This window comes from Drosophila guanche, unplaced genomic scaffold (assembly GCF_900245975.1).
Source record: "Drosophila guanche unplaced genomic scaffold, DGUA_6, whole genome shotgun sequence".
Taxonomy (NCBI): Eukaryota; Metazoa; Arthropoda; class Insecta; order Diptera; family Drosophilidae; genus Drosophila; species Drosophila guanche.
This window is the reverse complement of record NW_022995743.1, coordinates 879,884-902,336: the sequence shown is the minus strand read 5'-3', so window position 1 is coordinate 902,336 and position 22,453 is coordinate 879,884. Positions and strand designations below refer to the sequence as shown.

General features: G+C 46.3%; 4 protein-coding genes across 12 annotated transcripts; 2 read left to right on the top strand and 2 right to left on the bottom strand.

Moving 5' to 3' along the window:
* The first annotated feature begins 118 nt into the window (after window positions 1–118).
* LOC117582790 (putative uncharacterized protein DDB_G0271606) lies at window positions 119–12,952 on the top strand. Of its 6 annotated transcripts, XM_034270839.1 has the most exons (6): window positions 122–448; window positions 7,219–8,908; window positions 10,856–11,059; window positions 11,125–11,715; window positions 12,358–12,411; window positions 12,479–12,952. In XM_034270839.1, exons 2-6 carry the CDS (start codon window positions 7,249–7,251, stop codon window positions 12,505–12,507), a joined length of 2,538 nt encoding a protein of 845 aa, XP_034126730.1. In that variant the 5' UTR covers window positions 122–448; window positions 7,219–7,248; the 3' UTR covers window positions 12,508–12,952. The 6 variants fall into 6 exon arrangements, with proteins under 6 accessions (XP_034126722.1, XP_034126730.1, XP_034126713.1 ...); XM_034270822.1 differs by lacking the exons at window positions 12,358–12,411; window positions 12,479–12,952 and having other exon boundaries at window positions 11,125–11,204; window positions 11,511–12,259; XM_034270802.1 differs by lacking the exons at window positions 12,358–12,411; window positions 12,479–12,952 and having other exon boundaries at window positions 123–421; window positions 11,125–12,259.
* A 122-nt stretch (window positions 12,953–13,074) lies between these two features.
* On the top strand, window positions 13,075–15,571 carry LOC117585182. The gene is made up of 5 exons (XM_034274529.1): window positions 13,075–13,188; window positions 13,308–13,399; window positions 13,471–13,631; window positions 13,707–15,042; window positions 15,108–15,571. The coding sequence occupies exons 1-5, from the start codon at window positions 13,164–13,166 to the stop codon at window positions 15,378–15,380; spliced, it is 1,887 nt and encodes a 628-aa protein (XP_034130420.1). The 5' UTR covers window positions 13,075–13,163; the 3' UTR covers window positions 15,381–15,571.
* A 213-nt stretch (window positions 15,572–15,784) lies between these two features.
* LOC117585190 (endophilin-B1) lies at window positions 15,785–18,946 on the bottom strand. 4 transcript variants are annotated; one of them, XM_034274562.1, is made up of 6 exons: window positions 18,776–18,946; window positions 18,158–18,655; window positions 17,988–18,023; window positions 17,716–17,906; window positions 17,341–17,542; window positions 15,785–16,775 (listed from the first exon to the last, which is right to left on the bottom strand). In XM_034274562.1, exons 1-6 carry the CDS (start codon window positions 18,851–18,853, stop codon window positions 16,647–16,649), a joined length of 1,134 nt encoding a protein of 377 aa, XP_034130453.1. In that variant the 5' UTR covers window positions 18,854–18,946; the 3' UTR covers window positions 15,785–16,646. The 4 variants fall into 4 exon arrangements, with proteins under 4 accessions (XP_034130453.1, XP_034130432.1, XP_034130463.1 ...); XM_034274541.1 differs by lacking the exon at window positions 17,341–17,542 and adding an exon at window positions 16,837–17,089 and having other exon boundaries at window positions 18,776–18,941; XM_034274572.1 differs by lacking the exon at window positions 17,988–18,023 and having other exon boundaries at window positions 18,776–18,944.
* Window positions 18,947–19,441: 495 nt separating this feature from the next.
* Window positions 19,442–22,022, bottom strand: LOC117587617 (mediator of RNA polymerase II transcription subunit 16). Its single transcript, XM_034278475.1, has one exon. It carries the CDS (start codon window positions 21,943–21,945, stop codon window positions 19,519–19,521), a length of 2,427 nt encoding a protein of 808 aa, XP_034134366.1. The 5' UTR covers window positions 21,946–22,022; the 3' UTR covers window positions 19,442–19,518.
* Between the last annotated feature and the right edge of the window lie 431 nt (window positions 22,023–22,453).

The following is a 22,453-nucleotide window of genomic DNA, read 5'->3' as shown; positions in this document are numbered from 1 at the left end:
GGCGCGTAAGTGGGCTTCGACGCAAATGTGAGCAACGCAAACGTGAGTCACGCGGGCAGGCGTTAGTGCTTTTTCGGCTAGTTGCAGTGTTGCAGAACGCTGGAACTGCGACCACTTTTCAACACCCGTTCGCGTGATCGCGATCGCCTGCTCCGTGAAAAATTACAATAAATTAATAAATTTAGTGCAACATTTAATATAATAAGCAAAAACGAGTGCGTTGGCGTTCGCGTGGCACTGTGCGTGGTATTGTGTGTGACAGGCCAAAATCGAAGCGAAGCCAGAGAAAGGCAAGCCAATAACAACAACAGTGAATGGGGAGGGGGCCAAAGCCAAAAGCCACAAAAATATTGAGCATCAAGGTTTAATGCTGCAACACGGATTCGAAATCTACAAAGGCAGCAACACCTGGAGCTTCACTGTACGTGCCACATATAGTATTCATTTGGTGAGTGGGAGGAAGGGCATTGAAATATTTAAACAAAGAGAGCAAAAGAGAGAGAGAAAGGATCTCTCGCGCACACACACAGCCACGTAAAAGTGTCTGGCGAATTGCAATTGTGGGAGGGGGTACGGGGCAGAGGGGCCCGAGCAGCTGCTTTTCCCCAAAAACAAAATTTGTGAAAACAACATACGTACACACTCACACGCATCCAACAAAAACACCTTTACACATATGCAACAAGTTGTGCATGCAACTGCTGCTGTGGTAGGGGGGTTTGGTTGATTTCCCCATCGTTTACCGTTCATTTTCGGACATTTTCGCTTTTTATCTACTATTGCGTAGTGCCGCTGTCGCGCGCTGCCAATGTCACCTGTCTTTATGCGCTGCTCTCGCATATTCGCTCTCTCTCTCTCTCTCTCGCTCCCACACTGGTTTTTATCTCTCTGGTGCCGTTAACACTGACACAGACGGTCGACTCGACGATCTACGTGTCCCTTTCGCACGCCCATTTTCCCGTTGCTGCTCAGTGCACGTAACTGTATTTGGCATGCGCGCGCGTGTGTGTGTGGGGGAGAGTGAGAGTGTGTATGCATGCATATTTCCGCCTGTTGATAACAGAATAACTGCTTCGATATGGGTGGAGCAGGGGGATCCACCATGGCCTTAATTCTTATGGAAATATGCATAGTCCGAATATCGCTTATATTTTCATTCTCCTTTCTCCCCCGCCCCATGGTCCCAATTTCTAATCGCAAAGTGACAATATTGATTTTCCATACGTGTGTATGTGTGGGTGCGGGTTTATACCCTTTCCAGATAAAGCATTTCAGGGCACATGCATAGGAGTTGATTTGCTAATGTGATATTTTAGCTCCGTTTACTATGACTTGACATAAATATTATATCGTAGAAGAGTTCCCTCAATCTCTGCAGAAGGTGCCCGCCCCACGGGCCCAGGGTATCTTATCTTCGTTGCTCCAAACTTTAACTCTCACGAGATTGTAGCACCTTATCAATAACAATAGCCTGTCATTGTTTCACTCTTGTTCTTTTTTTTCTGGCAACTGTTAGTATTAGGGAAACAAGTTCACAAAACTTTTGCACTTTGCTGCCCCGAGCAGATTCTGTAGCTGTATCTGTAGCTGTATCTGTATCTGTGTCGCTGTACGAGTTGTATCTGTTCCCGTAATTGCTGCCATTTCATATTACGTCTTTGTGTTGTTGCTGTTTCAGCGGGAATTTCCCGGCATGAACAGAGGTGATAGTACAAATATACTAGAGGTTCATAAGTTATAAATATGTATACGAATATGTACAATGAAATGCTGAAACTGCTGTTAATCTGGTGCAGCTTACAAGTGCTCCCCATCGTTGGTGCGGCTCTCTAGAAAACTTTCCATTTCTAACCGTACTCCGTAGTCAATGAAAAGTTCCCACCACATTGCCAGTTCGAGTAGAATCAATCTTATCAGTTTTCTGCATAAAATTGGCTTTACTTTTTATGACCGTATGTCCTCACCCGCCCGGAGATAAGCCGGGTGGCACCTCTCTAATGAAACCCCTCCATGGAACACACCTTTTGGCTTGGACAGGCGCCTAAAAATAACTCCCATATTGATTATTTGCACATTTCCGAACAGAGCAGGGCAGAAAAGATCTTTGAAGAAGCACATTCTCACACAGAAAGACAAAGAGAGAGGGAGAGAGTATGCGATCGATTATAAATAAATAAATAAATAACCCGCATATAGTATTATTGCCTTTTATTTTCGCACTATGTGGATCGGGCAGGACAGGAGAAGAGTTCCATTCAAGCTCCCCCTCTCCCCATACCCTCGGCTGTGCCTCTCCTGCCTTTTCCATTTCCAATTCTAAAAGTCGCGCCAATGACGTCAGTCCCAAGGCCTGACGTCTGCACAAAATTCCGCAAAACGCCTCTTCAAATTATTGGCAAGCAGACGGGACGGAGAGAGTACGGCGGAGAAGAGAGAGATAGAGAAGACGCCGAGAAGAGTGGGAGGAAAAGAAAAGCAGAGCACAAAAATATTGTACAAAATTAAAATATTTTTGTTCCATTTCTCAGTGTGTTTGTTTTTCTTTTTGTATTTTTGAGCTTCTTTTCGCCTCCATTCCTCCATTTTATGTTGTCTCCTGCATTTGATTTATAATTTTCACAATTTCCAATGTTCTCTCTTCTCGCCCTCTCTCTCTCTCTCTCTCTCTCTCTCTCTCAGTTTGCGTTAAATTCCAAATATTTGTTGTCTTTTCCACAAGAAATAAGTGAAAGTTGTTTTCCATGTTATTTATTTTTTACGGCAGCTTCTGTTTCTGCGTTCTGCTTCTGTTATTATGGTGTTTTTGTTGTACTCTTCGGTTAGTTCTTCTTCTCTACGCATTGTCTTTCCCTTTGTCGTCCGTCCATATGTTTTGTGTTCCCCAAAAGTGGGTGGAGTAGGGGAAGAGGAGGATCTCTTGGTACGTAGTTCCTTTAGCAATCTATTTTTTCGGTAATTTCTTTTTTCCCCATCCCCACAAAATTATTTATATCTACGTATTTTTATTTTTGACACGCCAGACAGCGAGATTTCCGGTCAATATGCATTGATACTCTCCTCAAGTCTCAATGGTACGGCCCGGGACCCTGGCCTTCAGAGGGGACTGACAGTTCGTTTAATTCCCATAGATTTCGGTTATCACATTGATTTGTTTGATGGACACTGGGATTTCTGACCTCCTCTGGGGCTGTAAATCGAACTGAAAGCAAGCGGTGTAAAAGCATGAAGCTAACTATGTAGATCCGCAATGGTATATCGTCCACAGTACTTCTTCTTCTGTTAGAGCTCTGAACGTTTCCGATTATATCCCAATATCTCTGCTCATTGGAAAATTCCCCATCTCATCCTATTTTCATGTGCCACCTCCTCTAACGCTGCCTCTCCTTTCTATTTTCCCATTTAATGAATGGAAATGTTTTTCCACTAATTACAAGAGCTTCCACCCCCACTTCCCTTCCACGTACAACCCCCACGCAATCCATGATCCACATTGTGGATCCTAAGCAACCCGTGGGCAGGGCGCTGCCATAAATTTAATGACTTTGTAAACTTTTTGTTGTTTTTGTTTGGATGTGTTTTCCCCATAGTTTTCCTTTTTTGTGTGTTTGTTTTTACGTTTTTTTGGCACACAGTGCGAAATTGTTGTTGCGTGCTCTGTTTTTATTCGTATTGTTGTTATTATTTCTTAGCAACTTGTATGTTTGCTTTTGCGTGTCCTCGAAATAAACACACAAAAGATCCAAAGTACCAAATGTGAAGAAGACAAATGATGTTTTACCTGAAGCATCAGTACAAATTTATAATATATTGAAATTTATGTGAACAGTGCGTTTCGAAACTCTTAGAATCTCTCTTTCCCCACTTCTTCATACGGCTCCCCGTGTGCTTAGTTTTGCATTGTTTAATCCTGAACTATGATCTGTATTCTCCGCTTAATGATAACTGACCCTATTCATTTCTAGTTGATAATTCAGATAAGACTTGACATAAGTCTGATGGCTGCGAAACGCACTGTACACAGTATAAGTAGGTCTACATAGCCCATGGGAATGCATATGATGTCTGTATCCATTATCATTCCACACGTGTACTCTCAGTTTCTGCTTTATACTAGACAGAGGAGAGCAAGAGCCAATATTGCAGTACATTTGACGTCGATTTCCGATTCTGCATTCTGGCATTACAGCTGGCATATGTACATAGTATGTGTGTGTATTTGGATCTCCTTCTATCTGCCTGCATCTGCATCTCTATCTCTATCTGTGTATCCGTGTGTCTATCTGTTTGTAGGTGTATCTGCATCTGTGTGTATCCGTGTATCTGGCTAATTGTGAAGGTCGTTTACGTCTGCAGTCGATCGCCTTTCTCTCTGGCGCTTGTTGTTGTTATTGTTGCGTCTGCCACCACCCGCTACAAAAGGCCGAAAGGCAGACGAAGAACACGAAGGAGAAGCACACCAAATTAATTTTCATTCCCTCCCGCTCTGTCCCTCCGATACGATTTGATCTCTTTTCCACCCCTCGACAAATTCCTAACCAAACAAAAAAAAGAAACCGAAAAGGAGAAGAGAATTTGTTTATATGTATTTATAGGCTAAATATTTTCAAATATCAGATCGCAATTTGCGTGTTCCGCTCATCCCCCATCCCATCCCAGCCCGCCATCCAGCCCATAAGTACATCCAAAAGATGTACATTCGGAAGGGGGGGGGCTTGGAATTGGATTTTATGGAATGGCCACATTTCAAGAGGAATTATAATTCTCTGAGGTTTTTCTCATCTTTAATGGCTTCTTAATTTCGCACGGATCTCGAAATGTTTGCCGTCCCACTTCGGCGAAGAAAATTGAGATTTGCTTAGTTTGAGTTTTAAAATAAGCATAAATCTGCTGAAAAAATATGGATAGATTTGTGGAATCTTTAGTTTTTGATACACTGCCCTTGATCGATTACTTTTATGGGAGATTTGAGACACGGCCACCCATAAATCAATTTCATTAGCGGACATTTCTCTGGAAATCTCAATCCTCTTCATCTCAGGCATTACCCAAACATCTACTTAAAGTCGTAATACCCTGCCTGCATACAATAGGGTATACAATATAAAAGCTGGAAAAAGAAAAACAGCAGGGGGAAAACAACAACTAAATCGAGATACGTTTATTATTTATTATTTATGCTTTGGTGGCCAATTTTAATGGCGCCATCGCTTGCAAATTAAGTGCTATATTTTATAATTTATTTGCATCTCTTTTACCCTCGGACATGGTTCCGTTTCTGTGTCTGTTTCTGTTTCTGCTTCTGTTTTGGGGTTTATTGTTTGTTTTTATTAATTTTGTCAGAGTTTTTTTCTAGTTATTTTTGTGGCCATCCCCTGGGAAAACAGGTAAGCCGCTGCCGCTGCGACTGCCACTGCGAGGGCGGTTCTTTCTAATACTTGGCTAAGCTAGGGGTTTATCTAAGAGTTTTTTATGGACCGGCAATTAAATGTTGATCCCATTTGATGGCTACATATCTCGTTTTTTTTTTGTTAACTCGTTCACCTCACAACGAAATTTCATTAATTTTGTTTCAGATTGTTTTCTCTATTCGAAGATAAAGACATACAGATACTCGTACATATACTTATGTACATATGTATGTATGTATATGCATATATCAAATATTTCATTCAATTTTCTTTGGTTTTCGGTGTGTTTGTGCTACACCCACACAAAAGTTTATTTTTATAAAATAAAGAGAGAAACCGAGGGAGAGCCCCACCCATACAATTGCAATAAAACAAAATTCAAATTTCTTTTTTGAATGCTGGTGTTTGTGTGGTGTAAAAATATTGAGTGATTTAATTGACTCGCTGCGGTTTCTCTACACTTTTGTCAGTGTGTCTCTGGTTCTGCGTATGCGTAATGCACGAAATTTGAATAATACATCAATTAATTCCAACCACAAAATATATCAAGCATAAATTACCTTTCTTTAGTAAAGACAAAAAGGTCGTAAACCATGAAGCGATACTCGGTTCGCTTAGTCATGTTATAGGGTATCGAAACATACATGCGATAGAATCAAATCAGTTTCAAAGAAACGATCAATATATGAGGGTATCCACAGGTTTGGTTGCCCGTTCTGTGTTTTCTCTCGTGATTTTTTGTTTACGCTCTCCCAAACATTTTCACACACAGAAACACAAATTAACAGACAGCAGACGATTGTACGAATATTTGTGTGATTATCTGTGTTTTCTGCTCATTTTCCTCGCAGTATTTTCCGTCGTTTGATTCTCGAAAATCTGCGATTTTCGGTTGTTCAGTTTATCGCTGGCATTTAAGGCGTTCGAAACGCGCACAAAAATCGAATACAGAAGATCGAAAGACAGATATTTTTTGTGGGGAAAACTGCGTGAGATTTTCTCAATTAAAGTCGGGAAAACCCATTAGAAATGGCAATACAATTTATCAAGTGTGTTTAAAAAAGGAAAACTGCAATTTGTGTGTGCGGAGAGTCGACAGAGAATCGCTGAGAATATTGTGAAAAATGTTAAAGTTTAAATTCAAACATTGAAATATTACCAAAGAAAAGCAGAGTGCAATAAAAACAAGACAAATTACACAAAATAAAACTGAAAGAATAATTTGGAATATTTCTAAACACAAAATCAAGACTATAATTCTCTCTACTTTCTATAGTAATAGACAAATAGAAACCTTTTCACGTTTGGAGCTCTCTTAATCAGTTTTCATCGACATAATGTAAGTGGGAATGGATACGGATACTTACAGATACAGATACAGATACAAAATGCTTTCATCTACATATACCTAAACCATTGTCGCTATGGGGTGTATATGTAGATATATCTGTAGATGTTTTTCAAGTACTATATAGGGAAACGGATTATTTATCACTGCCATCCTTGACAATGGCCGACAGTCCGAAGTCGAGGGACGGTGAGCGACAGAGATATAGACAATATGGCACATCGATCGTTGTGTCATAAATATTTATAAATACATCCAAGAGATCTCTCTGCCGTTTTTCTTTTGCTGTTTTTTAGAAACAATATAATTTGAAAGGCTCTTAGTTAATGTTCTAAATCGGGCCATGGATTCACCCGCATGCAACGCAGCCGGCACGCAGCCGAGTGGTTCCGGGGCAGATACTAATTGAATTAGTGGCATCACCTGACTGACATTCCCTCCTCCTCTTTGCTCTTTCCGCAGGTCTGCAGCTGTGACAAATGATGGCCTAAAATGGCGGCTACACCACCAATGCCGCCCGGATCAAACAGTTACCAATTGAATGGCAGCAGCAGCAACAGTAGCAGTAAGAATCCAGCAGAGGGAAACACCAACAATATAAGCGAGGCAATTCATCAGCACTTTCTGCGGAAGAAGGACGCTCCACCGACGAGTCAGAGGAATCGCTGCGGCAGCTATGAGCAGCTGGAGCTGCTGGAGCATCAACAGCCAGCAGCAGCAGAGGGAGAGGCGTCACCAGCAGAAGCAGCATCAGCAGAGGGGGGAGAGGCTGGACGCAAGCAGAGCACGCACTGCCACTGCACGAACATCAGTATCATGCACCTGTTCCACGAGATGAAGCAGGAGTTCCCCACGATACCCGATGCCATAGTGACGCAGTGCGTCACCGAGAATTGCCACCAGCGCGATAACTGTATACAGATGTTGAAGAAGGAGCTGGCCCTGCATCCGATACCTGCACAGAGCTACCCGGCCAAGGTGTTGCAGCAACAGCAACAGCGGCAGGCCAAGCCTCCCACCCCACTGAAGCCATCGAGAGTGGCACCAACCCAACCCCCAGAACCCAGCCAGAATGGGAATGGCAATGGCGATGCCAGCCCCAGCCCCACCCATAGTCCGAGTCCCCAGCCCAGGCCGCGACCCACCACGCTCAATCTGCAGCGACAACTGAACGCCCAGCTGCAGCAGAAGATTCAGCAGCGACAGCAGAGGCAGCAGCGCGACCAGCAGCCACCGCAGCTAACGCCGACGTCGCTGAGCAAGCCACTGCGCAGAGCGCCACCCCTGCCGCCGGCACCTGGGCCCCCGCTGGCACCCAAGCCGAGCTTCTCCAACGATTCCTCCTGCCTCACCAGCCCCATGAGCTCCAGCGAATCGGAATTCTCACTCAACGCCGTCTCCTTATCATCGCCGACGTCAGCAACAAGAGCGACAGCAGCAGCAGCAGCAGCACCATCAGCAGCAGCGACAGCGACGGCGACAACGCCTCAGCAAGCCTCTCCGGTGCGGCACCGTTCAGTCATCAATCTGCAGCCAGAACTGCCTTATACACGCGATTTCCTCAGCAACAACAGCGCCCTCTCGCCAGCGTTGACGCCACCGACGTTGCCCGGCTCACCTGGCTCGGCCTCCGCCGTCTCGCCGGGTCGCAAGAGCTTCACCTCGCTCAATCTCACGTTACGCCAGCCGACGGGCGGCGCCCAGTCCGCGATCGACATCACCGCCGGTCCGGCGCCCAGCGGCCAGGGCAGCGGCATCACCTACTCGAGCGTCAGCTTCGACGCACGCCGGGGGACGCACAAGAACTTCCAGCTGACTGTCACCGACGAGGGCAGTGTCTTCAGCGCGGGCTGCATCCGTCCCCAGGCGCCGTACGCCGCGTGTGAGCCGCAGCAGCAGACAGCAGTTCCTCCGCCACGCCAGCCCCCGCCGGTGGCGTCGCTTCTCTCCACCGATGGACATTCACCCTCGGACTGTGACATGCCGGAAGTATTCCCCTATCCCACGCAGCCCCAGAACCACGTTGTCGCCTCCAACTACAACACGAACCATGCTGCGGACAACAACAACGGCGTCAGCAGCAGCAGCCACGACAGCAGTCCCGTCAGCATGCCCCTCTATGCCGGAGTCCTCGAGGAGTGCGATCCGGAAGGTGGGTTCAACACGTCGAAGCCCATCTCTGGGCCATTGTAATTTCCACCATTTCATTTCCGTGTGTCTCTAGCATGGCGAGTGCCAGTCCTACACATGTAGCGACATGGGTTCCAATGTGCTTTGCGCCTTATCGAGCCATCCAGACGGCGTCGTAGTTCGGTTGGTGTTTCGCTTATCGGTGCAGGTTCGCCCCAATATTGTTTACAATTGATAACGAAATTGAATTACGCCCCAAAATAGAATTAGCTGGAGTTCTCTGCCCAAAAAGAGAGGGCGCACATTTATTCGTAGAAAATAGTAAACCTCTTACCCAAGGGTAACAGATCGTTAGCTCAACGGCAAGGCCAGGCTAGGGTGCAAGGTGGTGTTACCCTCTAATATGATTGATATGGGGTTTATAGTAGAGTTTATGCTCCGAATCGGTTGAACTATCAAATAAAGGCTGATAAAATGTAGGAAAATTAAGGTATTGACGTCACGGAATAGAATAGAATTGCACAACTAAAGACAGTAGACAGAAGACACTAGACGGCAGTTTGTTATCAGTCCAGAGAGACAGATATCGAATATAATATATGGCCTGGCGATTAAATTGAGATTTGAATCTGTTGGGAAATATCTGCTGATGGTCTTCTCTGTGTTCTTCTTTCAACTTTGTTGCATTTGATTTACCCTTTTGCAGAATATACGATATATTCACAAAACGATCCCCTATATTCCCCTCACACACACACACACACTCACACACACACATACACACACACACTCACACATATGACACTAATGTATACGTTTATAGGACGCCCACGCGCTCTGAAGAACTTTATAGATTGAAATGTCTTTTGTCTGGCTTCTGCTTTGGCTGTGTTTTCTCCCCACTCTCTCGGTCTTGCTCTTTCGGCGTCGTTCAAGTTCACGGCGAAACAGAGAAAAGTAGACGGGAAAATAGAGGACGGATGGGGGGACGGATGCATTAAGCATACGCAGCGTGGGCACCGCTGAGCTGACGGCTTTTCCACTTTGACATTTAATCACGCGACAATCGACGTCCGAATCGTCGGCCATTAGAAGCACTTTAAATGTCGTCGCCTTTCAGCGGGAATTCAGTTTGGAATTCGTCGACGGCAACACTTTTCGCCCATTAATGAATTAATTTTTCAATTAAAATGCTTCCCATTCCCCATTCCCCATTCACACGATGGATAGAGAGATGGGATGAGATGAGATCCCTTGGCCCACTGCCCTGTTGGCTATTTCGGTTGGAGATCTATCAGAGACGCGTCTAAAAATAGTCTAAAACAGTCGAAAAGTCGCACAAATCAAAATGCGAAATGCATCAAAAGATCATTCTATTTATAGTCCTAAATATGTACACCGAAAGAGTACAGGAGGGGTATGTGCGATCCGTGTGGTTGTACGCAACAGTCAGAAGAAGGACGGATTTCCGGACACCATAAATTGGGATTATTCTAGATCGTCCGATCTTTTGTCAAAACAAAGTTGCAGAGTGCAATTCCCCAGATATGTACCTAGCCTTATATTGAACAAACTAATAATCATTTATTTTTACCTATTTTCTCGCGTAGAAATAAATTATTATTAGATTGATTTTTTCGGTTGTGGCTGTGGCTGTTGCTCTCTGCTTGCGCATTTTCACTAAATTTATCTTTCGCTTTAAATATAAATTCTGTTTATGAACCAACCCGAACCGAACCGAACCGAACCTTCCCCCTGCCCAGCAGGGCAGGCAGTCCGAAGAGCCAAGCGAGTATTTTTAGACTCAAAACAGAGTAATAAAATGTGAGGTATTGGCCAGTAAAAATAACTTTCGGCCAACATTAGGAACATTGCAAAATCATTTCTCATGTGTTGCCAGGCAGCCGAACTTTCAATTCCAATTCCATAATCGATCGATTAACCACTTTTCCAAACCCTTTCTCTTCAGCTCGAGCGGCGACCATTGAGCGGCAGAAGAAGCGGCGGGACAAGCTGGCCAATGCTCTGAGGGACAACAAGAAGCGACTGCTCGTGCTGGAGCAGGAGATCAACATACTGACCGAGCCGGTGCCGGTGGGCGAATCTGAAAGACTGGATAGAGATATGAAGAAACTGACTGAGGACTGCCAGCGGCTGCTCAACTTGATCAACGGTGAGTGCCGGAGTGACCCCATTCACGTTTCTGTGTGCTAATCCTTTTCAATGCTTCTTTTATAGAACACCAAGCGAATGGCTCTGGTGCTGCGCCAAATTCCATGAATCGTCAGAACTCGGCCCCAGCCAACAATAACCAGCAACAACCGCAGCAGCCACAGCCATTCCCACGACAGCGTCAGGCTGGTCGCTCCCAGGCGCCGCCCAGCTCGTTGCGTCTGCACTCGGTGCCGGCCCAGCCAACGGCCCAACCATCGGCCCAGCCGGGTCCTGACTTTGTGCAGCACCACAGCAGTGCTCCGACTTCTGCCTGCCTGACGCCCCAGCAGCAACAGCAACTCCAGCTTCAGCAGGCGCCGCCGCCAACGTATGCCCAGTACTACCAGTTCCAGCAATATCTGCAGCAACAGCGACAGCAGCAGCTCCAGCAATTTCATCTGCAGCAACAGCAGGCGCAACAGCAGCAGCAGCAACAGCAACCGCAGATGTCTGTGCAGCGTCCGTCAGCAAACGACGAGGAAGAATACCCATCGGACTCGGACGGGGACGAGGATGAGGAGCCACTTGACATGTGGGCCTGCAACATGTGTACATTCCGCAATCATCCGCAATTGAATATTTGCGAGGCCTGTGAGAACGTTAGGATCCAGCCGGGTATGATACGCATTGTCCCTAGCGGAGGTGGCCCTGGAGCTGCTGACGGAGCTGTTGGCACGTCCGCTGCTGGCCTCGAGCAGCAGCAGCAACCGCAGCAGCCCCAGCAGCCATATGCATTGCATACATAGCCTCCGCCCATCCAGAAACGGAATGCAAAGTTCTCCTAACATGCATGCGCTCGCTTTTTATTGCTTACCCGCTGCATGTGTCCTGCTGACAATGGTGGACTTTGAAACTGTGATAGCATTTAAATTAGTATCGTGTGGATACACTGGCCCGGCTCGATAAACTGCGGCTCCACCTGAAAGACATACCCAAGCAAGCCCCTTCAATTTATGATTTATGTAAATTGCAAGTGCCTCAGCATCAGCATCGCTGTAACGATAGCATTAACAGTAACAGTAACAATATCAATAACAGTAACAGTAACGATAACAGTAACAGTAACAGCAACAGTTGCATAGCTCTAAGCAATGAAACAAAACAAAGTTTATTATTTTTAGCATCTTGATCAATAAAGAACGTTATTTAAATATTTAAACCCGCTTCGCCCGTTGTTGCTTTACACGTTTGCACGTCCCTCTCATGGGTTGAGTGCAGAATATGTATTTATTTTATGTGCCACTTCTCTACTTTTAGGACCTGTGCTGAGTCGCGAAGATATACATATAACTCTCTCGCCAGGCGAAAATCGTGAGTAGAACTTTGAGGGGAGACCCTCGAGATCTGAACAGTAAACTCGAACTTCTCTCTTCTTCAGGTATTATACACTCCTGGATACTATCATGACAATTGGCCAAACGCTCACCATAACCACCCAGACAACTCCAGCGATATTTATTGTAATCTACGTTAATCTACGTGTATATTCTATTATTTAATTTGCTCTTTTGGTAACTTATTCTTAAACAATTGTAAATAATACGTAAGGGAATATTTATCCAAATGCTGCTGGCAGCAATTACTGTATTTCTACGTTAGCTAAGCCACTATCATACCTTGATTCTGTAAGAAAAGACTTTTAGTAACGTGTCGCATCAACTGAAACTAGCAAATAATTTTCTGAGTGGAAGAATACATTGTACATTTTGTATGTTTACCCGGTGAAAACTAACTGAGTTAAGGTTTTCTATAAGAGAAAAGAACACACACAAACTTTGCAACAAGCAAAGAAACTTTTGTAAGCTTTTTAAAAGCAGCATATTTAACGAAATTAAAATGCAAGTTGATAGAATTCATTTCGTGTTTTGAACTATCGGACCAATCGACCGTGGGTTAAGCTCGTCTGTCCTCGGTATATGCTGGTATATTTTATGCCTCAAAAGGTATTTTTGGTATATTTCTGAGCTTCAGTCACACCATTACCCACCAAGGCGCTTTAAACGAATCGCACTAACTTTTGTATAAAATTAGGATTAAAAAGTGAAAATAAGGAGAAAAGCAAAATGGCACACTTCGTGCACAACCCATGTAAGTTGGAGAACTATGCAAGTGCCCAATGCAAACCCACACAATCGCACGTCTTTTCGTTGCTTTGAAAATCCCACAAACATTGCAAGGAACTTCGTCGTTTCCTCTTGCCATTACAGCGGAACAGAACTACTATTTCAAGAACAGCATTGCCTACACAGAAGACCACATTCCAGTGCAGAAGCTCTACGTGTTCAAGATCCCAATTGAAGTAGGTATCCTTCCCTTTCTTGAAGCTTTAAACATACTCTGAACCATTTCACCGTCTGTCTCCCCTCGCAGCTGAATAAAACTATGCTTTATTCGCACTTCTCGAATTATGGGCGCATTTTGCACATGCAACTCTCGGGGAACAATAGCGGTAGACGTGTCATTGGTAGATCAAACCGCTTCCAATACAAGACTGGCTGGGTTTTCTACGAGAAGACATTGGACGCTGCCAAGTGAGTGGCCTCTCGGCCTGACTATGACCCTGACCGACACTCTCCACTGATAACTAACCGATATTCCATTCCTAGACCCTTGCACAGCCGTATACACCATGTAAACGGGCTTCGATTCAATGTGCAAGCCAGTGACAGCTGGCACCAGCCAGATGCCTACGGAGCAGACGCCTGCTCCTACGCCCAGGAGGCGGAGGCGGAGCAACTGTATCCGCCAATTTTGAATCTCAACGATCACTGCTTGGAGATGGTGATGCGGTATCTCCCGATGCACGAACAGATGGTCTTCGCGCGTACATGCCTACGCTTCCGTGCTGTCTACCAGCAGGCCACGTCCAGACTTCACAAATCTATTAATTTGAACGACTTTGAGAAGCTCACTGTGTGGGACCTTCGAGAATTTTTCAAACTATCTGGAACGTATGTTCAGCACATAACCGGCGTGATTCCGCCGATGCGCTCTCAGCGCTTTTACGAATTTCTTTCGGCCAATTGCTTGAATTTGAAAACCCTAACACTGCACAACAGCCCGCTGACACCGCGAAACATGGTCAAGATCTTCGCCAAGATGACAAAGCTGGAGGTGTTGGAGCTGCCTCAAAATATGCTGACTGACGAGGGTATCTCGGCCCTCGAGAACTGTCGCAGCCTGAAGACGCTCAATATTGCTGGCAACCCAATTATCGGAGCATCCCTAGTCAAACTATCCCCAACCATTGAATCTCTGACGCTCTCCGATTGCCGTCGCTTTCAGGGACAACATCTGTCCAACATCTGCAAGGTGTTCACCAACCTAAAGACCTTGAACTTGAACATTGACACAATGAGCTTTAACGTCTTTCAAACGATGATCAAGGAGAACTCGGGCGCCTCTTTGGAGGTGCTGCGCATAAGCGCCGTGGAGACGTTCGAGTACGTGGCCCAGCTGCCAAACCTCAAAAGCTTGACCATCTATATCAGCCTGCCTTGCCGCACATTGCGCTTGGAGCTTTTCCAGCAGCTGGCCGAGCACAAGGCCGAGAAGCTGGAGCGCCTAGAGGTGTGTGGAGGCTCCGGCTTGTCCCCGGGCATCTTTCCTCAAATTGCCAAACTAAGAGGCCTGCGCACTCTTATCCTACCCGATATCCGGGCCATGTCTGACAATGACCTGACGACGTTTTCAAGCCTCAAAATGCTGGAGCAGATCAACCTAAAGTACAGCCACCTGCACGACTCCTCGGTCTTCTTTCTCTTTGACTCATGCCCCAAGCTGCACACCCTCTGCCTAGACAATTGCGAATGCATTACCGAGAAGCTGGTGCATGGAATCATCAAGAAATTGCGCGCGGACATTGACAACAAGGAGAATCAACGCAGCTTGCCAGTTCAGCTCTGTGTGTCGGAGACAAAAATCAACACTCTTATCAAGCATGTGAGTTGAGGGCATGTACTTACGCGTAAAGTGAATTGTTTGACAATATTTGGTTGTGTTTTCAGCATCCCGATGTCAAGCCCAAAGATATCCTCGAGGTGAAGCACTATTGCGATTGTCACTATGAATCCAGCGTCGGGTTTCGAGGCTTTGACGTTGAGCTGGACGATCTGGGTGATCTGGGCGATCTGGGTGATCAGGACGAAGATGTGGACAGCGATGTCGAGTCGGACGATTACAGCGATGATGATTTCGGTTTCATAAGCAGTGACGACCTCGAAGACCCCGACAATGAGATTGGCTACCATCCACCCGGATGGTCCTTCATGTCCGCATAAATAATGCTACTGCTGCTGCTATTATAATGTAAATTTTTCAACTGTTATCCTTTAGATTGATCTGCCACATCGCTGCATTGAATTTGATTAATTTTAACACACGTTGGGGTTCAGGAATTTCCCCACTGTTTAATTTCATAATTATACTTACTTATTTTGGACAAATAAAGAAGTTCGAATGGACAATCGTAGTATTGTATTTTCATTTATTTTATGTATAGTTTATGTGTGTTTAAAATTCACTTCTAGACGCATTTATTCATTTTACAACTATAAATTGTCTTTCATTTTGTTGAAAACCTAAAAATCATCGTTGTTCACTTTGTGTTTGTTTCTTTGTTGTATTGTACGTTCTGCCATGGCAATTGCATTTTATTTGCATTAATTAAGCGCTAATTGGGGTTTTTGTTTGTTCTTAATTTTTGGGTAGGATTCACTTAGATTTGTGAGGCAACATTCATTTTAATTGACTTTTGAAAATTGCACCAAAGGGTTTTGCGTTTGCCAACATAATTAATTGCAGAAGGAATGAATAAGTAATTAAATTCACGTTAAATACTAATTAGCTTAAATGGGAAACACTTGAGAATAGCACAATATGTAGATAAATAGGATTAACAATCTCATATATAATTATAGGATATATATAGTTTAAAGCACAGTGAATTTCGTTTGTTGCAACTGGAGACAAACATAACACAAATATAATACTTTCACGAGTGTGGAGGGAGGGAGAAGCTTAAACATACAACACCTTCTCTACAGATATGTGATACGCAGTAACAATAATAAAGTTGAGAATCGTTTTCCAAGCATTCAGTTGATAGTTTATAGTTTATAGTTTAGAGTTATTGTTTAAGTAGCTAACGACGATTCATTCGATTATTGCAGTTCGCGTGGCTGTGCTGTGCAAATGCGTGGGCGTGGGCAAGGATGAGATTCGGAGGAGGGTGTAAACGTGGCCTAAGCTAGGATGCTCTATGTATACTCTATAATACCATGTTCATGCATGTATGTATATGCCTTGTATATAACTATGTGTGGTATGCATGTATGTATGTATCTATATTTCTTCTGATAAATTATTGTACTCTCTTGCTAGTGCCAAATGCCATTTGGCCGCATTTTATAATTGTCCAATTGCCATTCCAATTCCATCATCAATCCATTCCATAATCGTTTGAGTATCTCTTTCCTCTCCTTTTGTCCAACATACGAGTATTTGGTTGAGATTATTATTGCATTTGTATTGCCAGCCTTGAGGCCTTAGAGGGTGACGTCGTGCTCCTCATCGAGCATTTCGACAAAGGCCCGCGGCACGAGTCCCTTCATGAGTCCCTGCTTTGCGTACATGTAGTCCTCATTAACGGGCGAGCACTCGGTGACAAATATGACCTACAGATGCAGATGCACGCAATTAGATAAGGATCTGCCACTGCAAGGCCTGCACACTCACCTCGTTCGCGTTCAGATTAAGCTCGGTGTGATCCTTGGCGTCATATGAGCAGAGGACACGTGCCCGCTGCATTTGATCCGTGTTGACGTGCATGGGCTGATTGGTCGGCCTGTGGCCTGTTGATGCCTGACTGCTGCTGCTGTTATTGTTGCCCGGACCAGCACGGGTTGCCGATGGTCCGCCCGGTGCGTTGGACTTGCTGGCACTGGCGTTGCTCTGGTCGAGCGGTATGTATGGTGTCGGGCCTCCCAAGCTGATGGAAGACGCAGAGGCAGATGCAGAGTTTAATGGTGATTGTGATTTGATTATGCTGCTCAAATGGAAAGGGAGGCGGGCGCTACGGAAACCGGATTTGATTATGTGCAAAAAACAACAACAACAACAATAACGACAAGTAAAAACCTATCGCTTAAATTACGTATAAGACTTTTTTGTATAAATAATGTTAACTGGAATCTGGTTGGAATCAATTTGTTTTCATTTGAATTTGCATTGAGATTAAACTGTGGATATGGCTGTCGGATCGAATTCGATGTTAAAGTCTTCGAGGAGATTCGTCAGGGACTTGTCAATTTCATTATCGCTATCTAGGGCTACTCCCACTAGGGAGTCGGAATCACAGGAATGCATCGACACAGAGCTGGGAGGCCCACCAACATCAACATCTTCGCTATTGATGCGCAGGCGAGGCTTGGGATGCTGCATTCTGTAAGACCACAAAACAATAACCGAGAGTGAGACGATCAGTGGCTAGCTCGATGCCGCGACCATTCTACACGGAGTGCACGAGATTTGCTGTTGGTGCCTAGTCGAGAGTCTTTCTGTTCGTCTGTCATCAGCATCATCATCTTCTTTGGTTACCAGATGGTGGATACTCACTTGGCCAGTTCCCGCTGCAGCTGCTCCATGACATCGCCGCACTGCTTGTAGTAGCGCACCTGCGTCTGGATAAAGGCATGCAGATGGCGCAAGTGGGAGGCCTGCGATGTGCTTATCCCGTCCAGCAGCAGCTTCGTTATTTCAGACTGGCGGTCAAACTCGGCCTGGGCCACGCGCAAGTCGCGCTCTGCCTGTGAAGAGAGAATAATTTAGTGATCTGGTGCAGCATGACCGATGAGGCATAGGTTTGGGCTTGGTCCAAGGTCTGATACCTGTTCTAAGGCAGCCTCTGGCGAGATGCCATCTTTCTGTGAACCACAATAAATCAAACCAACACAATCCACACAAAGGCAGCGCAAAGCAAAGTAGGAAAAATATCGAAAGTCAATAAGTCACCACTCCTCCCCGTTTCCACGACCCCCCTGGAGCTCCCACCACTCACCGACTGCTGGCCCAGCATGCTGCGCGCCTTCTTCACCCGGTTCTTGCAGGCGTCCAGATCCAAGCGCTTCGTATCGAGGATGCCGCGCTCTTTGCTAATCGTCTTCATTTCGCCCTCCAAGAATTTGCGCAACGGTTGCGTAAAGCAAATGCCCGAGGTGGCTATGAAGTCGTGCTCGCACTGGCCCAGCTTCTGCTCGGCCTGCCCGACCTTGATCAGGGCCTGGCCGTAGGGCAAGTCTTGTCCAAAGTCCCCGCCGGCCTCAATCATGTCCAAGGCCAAGTGCTCCAGGTTACTCAATCGTTTGGGCTTCGACTTTTCTATCTTTTCGAATATGTAGTCTTCGACACGGTTCTGTGGATTCGGTATGAGCACCGATTCTGTGTCCTTCACGAGCTTCTCCGTCCATGTCTTGGTCACGTCGGCACGCTCGGCAAGATTTTGGAAATGCAAGTCGTATTCGGTGCGTTCGGTGGTGCCAAGCTTCTCCTCGGTCAGCTGTGGGGTAAAAGGGCAAAGAGCGTCAGTGCTGAGTGCTTGTATGGGCCCCAAGCCCAACCCCCAAAATCCCATTCATCCCCACCCGTTTTTTCTCGCACCCATCATTGATTTCTTTACCTGCACCACACGCGATATTGTGCTGCCTGCCTCCTTCACCAGGTTCTTCATGTTGAAATGGGGTAGATTTATGTTCATTTTGGAGTGTTTTTACTTCCCAGCCACTTATGAAATAATATTTTATTTTATTTGTTCGAATTGGTTTGTATTTAAAATAGGGATGTCCAAAATATATCAATCGACATCGATATTTTTTCACAATAAGAACAAATGTTATCGAGATATTTGTTTTGCCAAAATATCTATATATTGATATTTCTTTGCGATATTTTTTCATATTTTATGTTTGGTATGTTGTATATAATTATATTGTATTGGGGTATATTGTATTTGTGTACAAAAGTGGATGTGTGTAACGCACATAAGGAAATATTTCCGACCCCATAAAGTAAATGATTAGCATCAATAGCCGAGTCGATAGAGAGATGTCTGTCCGTCCGTACATATAAGGTAGATCTTAGGCTTAGTAATATTACTAGCTAGTTAGGAGTCTCCGCTCTAAAAAAATAACTTGAACCGATATATCAATCAATTCTGCACAAGATTGAATAGTTTTCACGACTTCCTTTTGTTGGAATGTTTACATATTAAGAAGACCCTATCGGGACTACGGGATTTTTTGTGTGTATTTTCAAATTTTCCATCTCCAGCGATTTACCCATGGAATTAATTAAAATTTGCATTTTTATTAAAAGCTAGGGATAGTTAAAGTCTAAGGAAGATACTGTACTTGGGCACCGAGCCTAATTAATCTGCTTCCAGAAGCCGCCGCAATGGCAATGCAGCCACTTATTGAACCAGGCCTTCAGAGCCGAAGTCTTGGCCACTTTGTTGGCATTGTTGACAAAGACAAAGCCACAGCGGGCGCATCGTCTGATGGTAGTGGGATGGGCGCCGAGCTGCAGATTGCTGACGCCATCTTTCACCGACCTGGCAAACACCACATCCTCCACCTCCATGTCCTGCAGGCACGTCGGCTCTACCAGGGAGGTGAACATGAGGTGGCCCGACTTCACGGCAGCAAATCCCTGGGCACTGAGCAGCGTCGTCGGGTTGAACTTGTTCAGCTGAGGAATGAGAAGCTGCTTCGAGAGCAGACTGCACTCGTCCAAGAGCATATCGTCCGGCTCTGCGGGGTTCTGGGCCAGGCGCGTGAGCAGACGGAACAGAATGACCAGCACGTCAATGTTCTCCATGATCTTGGTGTAGACGGGCAGGCATTGGGTGTTCAGCAGACCCCAGATGCGTATCATCACGAGCAACTCCCTCAGACTGCTAATGGCGTTGATGTCCCGGCTGATGTCGTAGCTGGGACGCTTACCGGACAGCTTGCACTTCATTACCTCTTCGGGCAGGCGGTTGAGCATGTTGACTGCCAGATCGGTGACCCACTGAATCAGTGGCTGAAGGCTCTGCAGCATCACTGGCTCCACTGTAAAGTCCTTGGCATCGAGGTTCAGCATCACAGTGTCCACGTCCGGTATGGACTCGTTCAGCTTCGTCGTCAGGTTGTCGGCGGGCCCTTTGTCCTGATATCCGAGGTCGGAGGGGCGCAGAAGGCTCTTGAAGGTGGTGGATATGGCATGAAGGATGATCAGATTGTCAAACTCCTGCTGCTGCACGCGGCACAGATTGCTCTTGAGGGCCAGGAAGTTGGCGTAGTAATAATTCTTCACAAACGAAGGCTGCCGCGAAAAGTTGTCCGTCAGCTTCTCCACCAAGGGCTCCAGGCTGCCAAGGTTCAGCAGCAGCACGTCGCTGGCATCGCAACCCGTGACAATGCAGTACTCCAGCAGGAGCAGGGCGGATCCACTCTGCTTCAGCGGGGGCGCTTGCATGGCATACAGCTGGGCGTGCGTATCGAAGATCAGGAGCATTTGGCTGGTGGGCGTGAGGTCGCCGCTCACGAATTTCACTCCACTGCCGTCGGACACGGACACTTTGTCGAACTGCGTGTGGTTCAGCTGCTTCAGAGAGTTGGGCTCCAGCACCTGGACACTGTTGTCCTGGAGTATAGCGTAGACCGGGGAGCAATCCGCAGCGGTCGGCACAAGGCGTGAGAGGCAGAGGTCGGCCAGCGGCGCATTCAAATGAAGTTTGGCCACCTGCTCCCAGCTTTCGGACTGCACGAACTCGTTTCCCTTGTTGGAGCCGCCTCCCTGCAGCAGGGTGTGCACACTCTGATGCCTGCGCGTGAGGGTCCACTGCTCCAGCAAGCTGCCGCCCTCAGGACAGGAGTAGGCTATGAAGATCACGTCGTCGTTGGCCACCCGCGTCCACTTCAGGTGACTGATGAGCTTGCCCTCCAGCGGATTGAGGAATATGCTGGCCTGCGACTCGGACTTGATGGCCATGTGCTGCTCCAGGCCCAGGTCTCCTTCCATCACCAGGGAGATCTTGAAGCACTGCACGAGCTGCTGCTGCCAGCCACAGCTGAAGGCCACATTGACGGCTCCCGAGGGACTCGGCGCCATGCTGCAGTGCTCTATGAAGCTCCTGGAGATGCCAATGCTGTGCATGACGGGCGTCAGCTCTACAATCTCGCTGCAGGCACCCTCGGTGCTGGGGAACTTTTGCAGCAGGGGCAGGCTGAATGCGCCCAGGAGGCCGGAAGATGTCAGCAGAATGCAGCCTTCGCTGGCCACCCCGCCGAAGCCGCTGAGCGTGGGCCGCTGCTCCAGACGCTCAAACTTCTCCGCATAGTAGGTGTGCTCCTTCTTCTGGGGATTGAACAGGACTCCCTTGCCGTTGTGGAAGAACTTGGCCTCTATGATGTCCTCGCTTGGGATGTTGGCATGGTACTGCAGCAGCCAGATGTTGATGGACTGATGCTTGGGCTGCCAAATCTCCACGCGTCCGCCCACATAGCCGAGCAGCAGCTGCTCCCCGTTGGCACTCCACTCGAGCACATTGATTAGGGACTTTGAGGAGCACACCTTGTAGTACTCCCACGGCGTCACAATATCGCTGACATACACATGACTGTTGCTGGCCCCCACGGCCACGCCGGCACCGCTGCTGCTGTCGCCAGGACCATGAGACACGATGGCGCTCTGAAGTGAGCTGAACGCGATAATGTTGCGGGCCGACACAGAGCACAGCACCACTTTTTGGGGAAACACGCTGTCCTTGCCGAACTCCTTGCTCTCCACCTTGTAGAGAATCGTCATTTTGCAAAACAAATTTCTCGTAAACAAAACAATTCGGCAAGCGCAAGAGGTGGACAACCCGTCCTGCCAGTGACGGCCGTAAATATCGAAACTAATCTAGTGGTCGTTCACACCACAACACTTTACACGGCAACACAAGACCAGTCTAGTCTGGAATGTATTTTGGGAACATATTTTATTCTGACTAGTCTTCAAGACGAATATGTAAAGATACAACGGCTGCTTCACTGCAATTTTTAAGTGTGGCGAACACGAGAGTAGTGGGAGTATCGATAGTTCGCATTAATCGCCACACTGCAACTCATCGATAGTCGTTTCTTCAGCTTTTATTTTGCTTTTTTACTTTTGGAAATTAATTAATAATTTGAAAATGAATTAATTATTTAATTCAATAAACAATCGCAGTCAAATGAGGAAATCGACACTGTACAGCGCAGCTGCTTGTCGGCTTTTAGTTTGACAGCATCCAAACAAGAGTCGCAAAGTAAACCGGCTTTTTGTTGTTGTT